Source organism: Pipistrellus hanaki (assembly GCF_964339955.1).
Source record: "Pipistrellus hanaki genome assembly, chromosome: 9".
Lineage (NCBI taxonomy): Eukaryota > Metazoa > Chordata > Mammalia > Chiroptera > Vespertilionidae > Pipistrellus > Pipistrellus hanaki.
In genome coordinates, this window is record NC_140511.1 from 53,840,741 (window position 1) to 53,851,162 (window position 10,422).

At 41.7% G+C, this 10,422-nt stretch overlaps 1 protein-coding gene across 1 annotated transcript; it reads right to left on the bottom strand.

Annotated features, from left to right (window-relative positions):
• Positions 1-4,802: 4,802 nt before the first annotated feature.
• RPS13 (ribosomal protein S13) lies at positions 4,803-8,083 on the bottom strand. The gene is made up of 6 exons (XM_084895480.1): positions 7,965-8,083; positions 7,768-7,816; positions 7,507-7,585; positions 6,339-6,508; positions 5,912-6,012; positions 4,803-4,880 (listed from the first exon to the last, which is right to left on the bottom strand). Exons 1-6 carry the CDS (start codon positions 7,985-7,987, stop codon positions 4,847-4,849), a joined length of 456 nt encoding a protein of 151 aa, XP_084751606.1. The 5' UTR covers positions 7,988-8,083; the 3' UTR covers positions 4,803-4,846.
• Between the last annotated feature and the right edge of the window lie 2,339 nt (positions 8,084-10,422).

A 10,422-nucleotide genomic window follows, 5' to 3' on the forward strand; every position in this document is an offset into this window, starting at 1 on the left:
TAAATGAACCTGGGACCTTTCAGTCCGCAGGCCGACGCTCTATCCACTGAGCCAAACCAGCTAGGGCTAAAGTAATTTACATTTATTGTTCCTGTGTAGAGGAAATACCATATAATGGTCTACTACCAAGCATCTCTCGCAGCTCCACTGTGACATCCCACTGGTAGCTTGAAATCTGCTATAGTAGGATTTTTTTTATAAATATATTTTATTGATTTTGGAGAGAGAAAGGGGAATGTAAAAGAGAGAGAGAAACATCAATCGGCTGCCTCCTGCATGCCCCTCATGGGCTTGTGCTGAACCAGCGACCTCTTTGTGCATGTGACAATGATCAACCAACTAAGCCATACCAGCCAGGGCTACAGTGGGCGTTTTTACACCTCAAAAATAAACATTGCAAATCCAAGTTGTCTCCTCCCCACCCCCACCAGAGAGTTAAACATTTACCAACATACCAACATACATTTAACAATATAATAACACACTAGCATGTTATGTATACACACACACATATATTTACCAAAATGCCACTGGCTCTGGAAAATTAAATATATGAAGGCAGAAATGAAAAAAATTAGTAAGACTGGAAGATAAAGTTGAAACCTCTCAGAAAGTAGGAAAAGAGATGGACAATAGTTGTTCAAAGATGAGAAAACATTAGAGGATCAGTTAGGAAGTGTAAAGTGCAAATAAAGAGTTCCAGAAAGAGAACATAGAAAATAGAGTGGAAGAGCCCTGACCAGTCTGGCTCAGTGGATGGAGCATTGGCCTGTGGACTGAAGGGTCCTGGGTTCGATTCCAGTCAAGGGCATGTACCTTAGTTGTGAGCACATCCCCAGTAGGGCATGTGCAGGAGGTAGCTGATTGATGTTTCTAACTCTCTAACCCTCTCCCTTTCTCTCTCTCTAAAAAAAAAAAAAAAAAAAAAAAAAAAAATCAATTAAAAATATATATATAAAAAAAGAAAGAAAAGAGTGGAAAAAGTATTAAACAAATAATTCAAGACAATTTCCAGAATTGCAAGACAATTCTGAAACTGAAATAGCTTGAGTACCTTACAGGACAAATGAAAAGATAAAACCAAAGTATTATTGCAACTGTCAAAACACCAAATAATAGATGATTCTAAAAGCATCATGTTAGGGGAAAAAACAGGATAAAAACAAAAGGAGTTGGAAATCAGAATGATATCTCACTCCTCAATAGCAGGTTGGTGTGTTTTTGTACACTAGATACATAAGTAGTGCTAACATTTTTATGAAAAACAAGAGGCCCCATGCATAGATTTGTGCACCACTGGGGTCACTCAGCCTGGCTGTGGGGATCGGGCCAACACCGGCTCTCCGACATCCCCCGGGGGATCCGGATTGCGAGAGAGCTGTTCTTGGGTGACGCACCCTGAATGAAATTGGGCTTCTTCCTCTCTTCTCCCAATATTATGTCACTTTCTCTCTGTATCTGTCTCACTTCTTTCATCTCACTTTACCCTAAGCTTGGCGGTAACTGATGACTTGTGGTCACTGAGCTGCAAAATGCAATTAGTTAGCGAACAAGATTTACTGAGCCTGGAATCTAGTTGGCCAAGGGCAGGACCCTGCTCCATGCCAGACTCCCAGCCAGTCCATTCTGCCCAGGTGGAGGACTGTGGCAGCGGGAACCTCCTTCTTCCCACCTGAGCTGCTCCTTCGCCTCCTTCCCTCCTTGGAGATTGCCTGCTGGTGCTACTGTCCACCTGGAAGGAGGGAAGCCAAGGCTGAGAGTGGTAGCGGTAGTGCTGCCTCCACTGGAAATCGGTATGTATTAAGCGGATGGCAGGTACGGGCACCAGATGTTGGGGCCGCAGGCAGTAGGTCCTGCATGTCTCATTTAGCTAATTGAGTCGAAAAGTTTCTGTAAGGGCCAGACCCAGGACCTCTGCAATAATGGCCTAGAGGCCCGGTGGGGAGCCAGACCCGAAGTGGGGAATCAATGGGTTAGAGGCCCAGTGCACAGATTCACTGTGTGTGGACATTTTGTGGTGGCCATCCTGTGATGACGTTACACATAAGGGTGACCTAGGCCAGTGGTTGGCAAACTCTTTAGTCAACAAAGCCAAGTATCATTGAAATTTCTTTTGAGAACCAATCTTTTTAAACTCAAACTTCTTCTAAAGCCACTTCTTCAAAATAGACTTGCCCAGGCCGTGGTATTTTGTGGAAGAGCCACACTCGGGGCCAAAGAGCTGCATGTGGCTTGCAAGCAGCAGTTTGAGGACCACGGACTTAGGCTTTTATTAGTCTAGATGGTGGCCATCTTATTACAACATTGTGCGTGAGGGCCACCTAGGCTTTTATTGGCATATATTATTTCCAGCCTAGAAGCTATTCCCAGCCCAATTCTCTTTCAACAGTGACAGTTGAAAAACAAACAAACAAAACAAAACAAAAAAAACTGCTCTGTTGCCTGGGAACCTGATGTTATGGACCACTTGTACCTTTTAAATTTCCTTTAAGACACTCTCCAAATTCCTCAATTTAAGTGTGGTGTACATCTGTTTTCCTGCAGGATCCTGACTGACACTGCTTGTAGGGCAAGGTAAGGATTTTAGATTTTATTCTGAATGACATGGGAACCACTGGAGGTATTTGCACATATGGAATACCACGTGACTTATACTTTGGAAAATCATCTTAGATGCTGGATATGGAAAAGACCTGGTGGGGGTCACAGGTGACAAAGAGGCTTTTATAGTAGTAATGGTAAGAGGGGACTCAGACTAGGGTGGTTGTAGTAGAGATGATAATTGGTCAAATTGGGATATATTAAGATAGAGCCAAGAGAATTTGGTGCTAAAAAAATCAAGAGTTTAAAATAAATTCCAGGTGTTTTTAAGCTTTCCAGGTAGGGATGTTGAATACGATGCATACCTAAGACTAGAGTTCAGGGAAAGTCTGTGCTGAAGGTATGAACTTCAGTGCTATTGCCGAAACTGGTTTGGCTCAGTGGATAGAGCGTCGGACTGTAGACTGAAGGATCCCAGGTTCGATTTTGGTCAAGGGCATATACCTTGGTTGCGGGCACATCCCCAGTAGGGAGTGTGTAAGAGGCAGCTGATAGAGGATTCTCTCTCTTCCTCTCTGTAAAAAATCAATAAAATGTAATTAAAAAAAAAATAACCTCAAAAGTATCTTTTAAAGACATAAGACCAGATGGAGTTACCTAGAAATTGAAATAAACAGAGAAAAAAATGAGGCCCAAGGATTGAGCCCTTTCTTTGGAAGCTACTATATTAAATTTTAATTGCAAAGCAAATTTAGTGTGACTACTTTGTGTCCCAAACCACCTTATATAATTTATTTTTACATTTCACCAAAAGGGAGGCATAAACCAGGAAAGAGGACATGAGACATAGAAATAGGGAATCTGACACTGGAAGGAGAAAGAATTCCCACATTGATGGCAAAAGCCGACCTCAGAACTATAGGTCTCAGGGTAACTTGTCTGAATTGGAGCTGGACAATGAGGGTCCTGGGAGATACCACCAAGCAAAAACACAAAGATGTAAACCTGACTGAAGATATTGAGATTTAAGCTATGGTTCAAAGTTTGGAGATGAATGGTAGGAAAACTAGGTTATTATGAGGATTCCAGGGGAAGAGGTATAAACTAAAAACCAAGAAATCATAGTACAGGAATATTATTTAGAGCAATTCTACTTCTAAGTATATATCCAAAATTGAAAACAGGGACTCAAAACAAGTACATGAATGCTCATAGCAGCACTGTTCAAGAGCAAAATAATTATAAACAGCTAAATATCCATCAATTAACACATTATCGTATGTACCTACATTCAATCATAAAAATGAAGTAGTTATATGCTGCAACACGAATGGACCCCAAAAGTGTCATGCTAAGTTAAAGCCTGACATAATAAGGCCACATATTGCATGATTCCATTCACATGATATCCAATAGCTAAGCCCACAGGAACGATAAGCAGATAGGTGGTTTGCCAGGACTCGGGGTAGGGAAGAGTGGGTAACTGCTTTATGACTATGGAGTTTTACTTTGGGGTGATGGTTGTACTATTATAAATGTACTAAATGCCTCTGAATTATTCACTTTGGAAAAAACAAAACAAAACCCAAAAACACAACACCCCACAAAACGTTATTCAGAAGGCATACATGTCAGGGAAATAGCCGAGTTGTAGTTGCCTTAGCCTTCAGGCTACAAAAGGGACTGTTCTTAATTCAGTTTTATAAACTGGTATGACTTTAAAAGTCACACACACACACACATATATTTATATATATATATAAAAGGCCCAGTGCATGAATTTGAGCAAGGGTGAGGTCCGGCCAGCCTGGCCAGGGGGAGGGGACATGGGTAGTTGACCAGCCTACTTGCATATTGGCCTTTTATTACATAGGATATACACTGAATGGCCAAATTATTATGCGTTAAGAGATAATAATCTGGCAACTCAGCGTATATATGCATAGCTTCAATTTAAAATTCAATTTAACACCTGCCACTTGATTTTTAAATGAAGAAAACAGTTCTTAGAGGAAACCTTCAAATCTTATGTGCTCACATATACATAATTTGAACAAACCAGAGCCATATCCTAGCCCCAACCAGAGTACTCGGTTGGAGTTTTGTCATGCAGTCAGGGCATGTATGAGAAGCAACGGATACATATAGCTGTCTGTGGAACCACAGAACTCTCATTCTGCAAAAACACTGCCATATCAAAATATCAACATGTATGAATCACTGGCACACAATTTTCTAAGGAAAAGAAACACAAATCACACTTCTAGTTAAACAATGATTTTATTGCTCGAGTACATAGATTATTTTATGCAACCAGTGCAGAGGCTGTGGATGACTCGCTGAAAAGGAAAAAGGGGGAGGGGGAAAGACTGGGTTAATACAGGTCCTCCACATTCATTCGTACACCCTCACAGCTAAAACAATCCCAATGTGTAAAGTGCACCAAACTGCTGAGTTCTTGAGTCAGTTTATTGTGGCTAAAGCATAATGAATTGAAGATGCTCACTCAGACATCCAAGGAAGAACTGGCCAACATAAGGTAAGACCTTTCTGGTGGAAACTGCGAATGTTTGGAAATCAATCATCATAGTGAGCAACTGATGCAAAAGTAAAGACAACATAAACACCTAGGGTCAGTGGCACCAACTGAAACTTTATCAACCACCTGAGAGATTCAGCCCAGCTGGTGTGGCTCAGAAACCAAGGGGTTGTCGTTCAATCCCTGGTCAGGCAGGGCACATGCGGGCTCGATCCCAGATGGGGGCCCCTGCAGGGAGGCAGCCGATCGATGTTGTTTCTATCATCGATATATCTCTCTCTCTATCCCTTTCCCTCTCTCTAAAAAATATCAATAAAAACAGCCTTGGCCAGCTTGGCTCAGTGGATAGAGTGGCAGCCTGAAGACTGAATGGTCCCAGGTTTGATTCCAGCCAAGGGCACATGCCTGCGTTGTGGGCTTGATCCCCAGTAAGGGGTTTGCAGAAGGCAGCCAATCAATGATTCTCTCTCAGCATTGATGTTTCAATCACTCTCTTCTCTTCCTCTCTGAAATCATATAAAGAAATATATTTTTAAAAAACCAATAAAAACATATTTTAAAAAGTAAAATAAAAGATTCATGGGGCTTGTTCATGTTCTAAATCAGAGGTTCAAACTATGGCCCTTAGCTTGTCTTTGCAAATAGTTTCAATGGGAAATGGCATATCCATTTCTTTATGTATCACCTATGGCTGTATTCTTTTACAATGGCAGAGCTGAAAAAGCAGTTGAACATATAGCCATGAGCTAAAACATCACTATTATCAGTCCTTTTACTATATTTATAACCTGGCTAACTCTGGCTCTTGTAACAAATAAGGTTGATACTTACTATTTCCAATTGGGGGGCAGGACTCGTTTGGTCTTATAATATCGAGCCAAGCGGTGAATACGGCTCTCGATCAGAATCAGCCGGAATTTAGCATCCTTATCCTAAAAACAAAAATGGATAGAATTCATTTTACTCAAATGTTCATTCACTCAAAACATTTTAACATTAATAGAGAACAAGCTCATGTTCATGTGGCACATTAAGTCCTTAAAAGAATGGAAGGCTTCCTTCCACAAGATTAAGCAGAAATGATTTATAAAACTCAACCAACAGCTCAACATTTCCAACCATCTGGATAGACTGTAACTAGGAGAGCCAAACCTCCTCCACCATTCTCTCCTGGCAGACTTTTAACTCTAAACCACCTTATCTAATTCAGATTACATTTCATTGAAACAAGTTAGCACAAGCAGTTCTATTCTCTTACCTTTCTGTTCCTCTCAAGATGCTTTCGAACGGCAACAGCTTTCTTGATTAAATGGTAGAGGTCCTCAGGAAGATCAGGAGCAAGTCCTTTAGACTTAAGAATTCTCAAGATCTTATTGCCGGTCACAAAACGTACTTGTGCAACGCCGTGCGAGTCTCTCAGGATCACACCTGTAAAGGGAACAATCCTATACAATAAAAGGGTAATATGCTACATAGACAGGAAGTCCTTCTGGACCTTCCCCACTATGCCGGGGCTGCAAGTGAAGCCCAGGTCTTGAGCGACCAGTGCCAGCAGCCAGGGGAAGGAAGGCCCATTTTGCACGATTTTCGTGCATCAGGCCCCTAGTATATCATAAATTCCCACACCAAACACACATCCTGGAGCAGTGACATCCGGGTTCTAAGATCAAGTAGCTTTTCAAGCTTCCTGTCTGTAAAACGGGACTTACTTTTATATTTATGCATCACAGACAGCAATGTGAGAATTCATGCAGAGCTCACTCAGACATCCAAGGAAGGTTTACCCAACACTAAGGAAAACCCTTCTGGTGGAAACTGCGAATGTTGGAAGACCATCATCATAGTGAGCTTGCTAGATTCAAGGACATCAAAGCTATTAATAAAGACTCCAACTATGTATAGTTGCTCAGTTAAAAACATCTCATGTCTATTAAGAATATCAGATATTCTTCTAAAAATGTAAAGCCACTTGCAAAGTCACACACAGCTGAGAGTTGAACCGCACCTGAGAAAGTGACAGTAGCCAATAGCTGTGTGATCTGAGGCCAGTTATACAGCCACATTGTGCCTCAGTTTCCTCTGCGGTAAGATGGGGAAAACTACTAGTTTATTTCAAAGCCCTACTGCTGTCAGAAACGACAGGCCAGGATATGTAAAGTGCTCAGAACCATGCACTCTGCGGAGTAGCCCACGGTAAATACTCATTAAAACCTGGAGAACGTCTTGATAACTTGACCATCTAAAGAGAACTTCAGAGTTCCACAAATGAAGATTAGATCTGGGTCATCCACAGTAAAGTCAGGAAAAAGGATAAAAAGTTTTCAAGCACATTTGGGACGCATTTACCACCACCACCACCACCACTCCTTCCGGTTAAGTTACACGAGGGCAGGCGGGAAGGGACCACATTAGACAAAAACACGCACCGATCTGTGAGGGAGTCAGGCCCTTCTTGGCCAGTTTGTAGATCTGCTCCTTCACGTCGTCAGACGTCAACTTCAGCCACTGTTTGCAGAAAAGAAAGCGGCTTTAGGATCACAGACCTGGGATGGCAGCGAAGCAGGGCGGTCCCTCCACCCGGGAAGTCGCGCTCCCCGCGCACACATGGCCCCCACCCCGCGCCACCTCCCCGGAGCGACAAACAGTGCGCCTCTCCCCGACCTCCCGCGTCCCTGCAAGCTACTTACGGTGGGGACGCTGCGGCGGTAGGGCAGAGCCGACTGGGACAGGCCCTTCCTGCGGAGAGAAGCAGACTTGGGATGAAGGGGCGCTCTGGGCCACAGCAGCCAAGGCCATCATCCCCTCGACCCGCTGCCCACTCTCGGTCCTTTCCCCCTCTCGCCCCCATCCCCGCCCTACACCCTTCTGGGAAACCCGAGCTCACCCGGGAGCGTGCATGCGACCCATGATGGCGGCGGACTGGCTGTGGAAAAGAGAGCGTGAATTGGAAACGCCGCAGGAAGCCACCCAGCACGCAGGAAGTGACCTCACACGTCCCCGCTTCCTCGCACGGGGGAGGCGGAGCCACACTGCGTAGCCCTCAGAGTCCGCCTGACTACATATCCCGAAATGCACTTCAACGCGGTACTGGATTCCTGATCAACAGGACTACACATCCCGGCATGCATCTGTCTTTGAGGCGGTTCGAGGCCAGACCCGGAAATTAAGTCCGCTTGCAGACGGGACCGCGCGATTGAGGGCGGTGCGGGCTTCGAGAGCGCGCAGGTTGGAATCCGGACTAGGAGTGGGGCCTGGAGACTGCTGCAGTGGTTGGTGGGCTTTTCCTACACTAGGAAAGGTCTTTATCCGCGATCCCGCCCCCAGCGAATTTGGGTGAGGTCAATTACGTAGGTACTTAATTACACGTGCGTTTCTTAAGTATTGCTTCAGCAGCCCCCTGACATCCCAGCTATGTCTTGTAGTGGAAATATTGAGAGATGTCTATGATGTAGCCAACCCCAGTGCTGGATTGTTTTGAGAATTCCACTCTGGTTAAAAAAGAAAAAAATCAGTACTTTTCTAATAAGGATATAGGAATGTTGACTAAAATATTTATTTATGGAATAGAAACTAACAGTTATTTCAAGATTTCTTTAATCATATTTAAGCCCTCCACTAGTTTTTCACATTATCTGGCCATGTCTGTATCAATAATATCGAAGTAAAATATGTAGTTAAATGTGTGTTGAACTTTAATCAAATGATGTCATATCCTTATTGCCTTTACACGTGGCATGCTTTTTTTGAGAACTTTCATAAATTGGAACCTGATTTTTTAAAGACAAAAGGGGGAAATTATTTTCTAAAAAAATTTCATAATAGATACCATAGTTAAATGGTTTTTAAAAATTGATTGTATAGCCTTTTAAAATTCACATACTATAAAATTTGCTATTTTAAAGTTTATAATTCAACCTTTTAGTACATTCACGAGTAATATTCCATGGTATGGATATATCACTTTATTTGTGCATTGGTTGACGGAAAGTTGTTTTATTTGTACTTTTTAGTCATTATGAATAATGCTGTGAACATGTGTGTGCAAGTATTTGAGTACCTGTTTTCAATTCTTGAGGTTTTATATACATCTTCACACAGTATATAAATTGCTGGGTAACTATGTTTAACTTTTTGAGAACTCTCAAACTATTTTCCACAGCAGCTGCACTGTTTTGCATTCCCACCAGGAATAAATGAGGCCCTCAAACTTTTTATTCTGGTTATCCCAGGGGGTGTGAATTAGTAACTCATTATAATTTTTGTTTGTATTTCTCTAATGACTAATAAAGTTGAGCATCTTTTCAAATATATAATTTTTTTTTTACTGATTTCAGAGAGAAAGGAGAGGCAGAGATAGAAACATCGATGAGAATCACTGATCAGCTGCCTCCTGCACACCCCCTATTGGGGATTGAGCTCACAACCCAGGCATGTGTCCTTGACTGGAGTCGAACCTGGGACCCTTCAGTACACAGGCCGATGCTCTATTCACTGAGCCAAACCGGCTAGTGTGTGTTAAGTATCTTTTCATGTGATTGATCATTTTGGAGGAATGTGTATTCACTCATTTGCCTATTTGTGTCATATCAGATATATGATTTGTGACTATTCTCTCCCATTTTGTGAGATGTCTTTTTACTTTACTAATAGTGTCCTTTGATGCATAAAATATTTAAATTAAAAAAAATTTTTTTGGGGGGTGGGTTTAAAAAAATTTTTGATGCAGCCCAGATTATTTTTCTTTTGTTGCTTTTTTTTTTAATTTGAGAGAAGAGAAACATTGATCAGCTGTGCTCTGATGAAGGACTGAACTTGCAACCTGGACATGTGCCCCAACCAGGAATTGAACCCACCACCCCTTCGTATGTAGATAACACTCCAACCAAGGCACACTTGTGCTTTTTGTGTCATGCTTAAGAAACCCTTGTCCAATGTTACAAAGATGCACACTTGTTTTCTCCTAAATTTTATAATTTTAGTTATGTTTAGGTCTTTGATCCATTTTGAACTAATTTTTGTATATGTTGTAAGAGTTCTTTTGCATATGGTTATCTAATTGACTTTGTTGAAAAAACAATTCTTTCCCCATTGATCTTGTCAGTCTTATGAATGTCTTTCATGATTAAAAAACAAACAAACAAAAAACAAATAGTTATTCTGGAAATGAAAAATAAACCACCAATATTTAAAACTCAATGAATGGGTCAAACAGTTGAAGTGAGTAATAATTGAAGAAATTATACTAAATTATTCAGAACTGAAGTTACTGATCCATAGATTTAAGAATTCTAAAATGGAAGAAAAAAAAAGAAAAGGTATCTGCATATAAGGCACCTCCTAGT

Bases quoted from the DNA above. Each gene is read 5' to 3' on its own strand.
- RPS13 (XM_084895480.1), bottom strand. From the start codon at position 7,987: ATGGGTCGCATGCACGCTCCCGG. The intron at 6,509-7,506 runs GTGCGTGTTTTT...TTCCCTTTACAG, and splicing joins CCTGACTCCCTCACAGATCG to GTGTGATCCTGAGAGACTCG. The intron at 4,881-5,911 runs GTAAGTATCAAC...TTTCCTTTTCAG, and splicing joins CTGCCCCCCAATTGGAAATA to CGAGTCATCCACAGCCTCTG.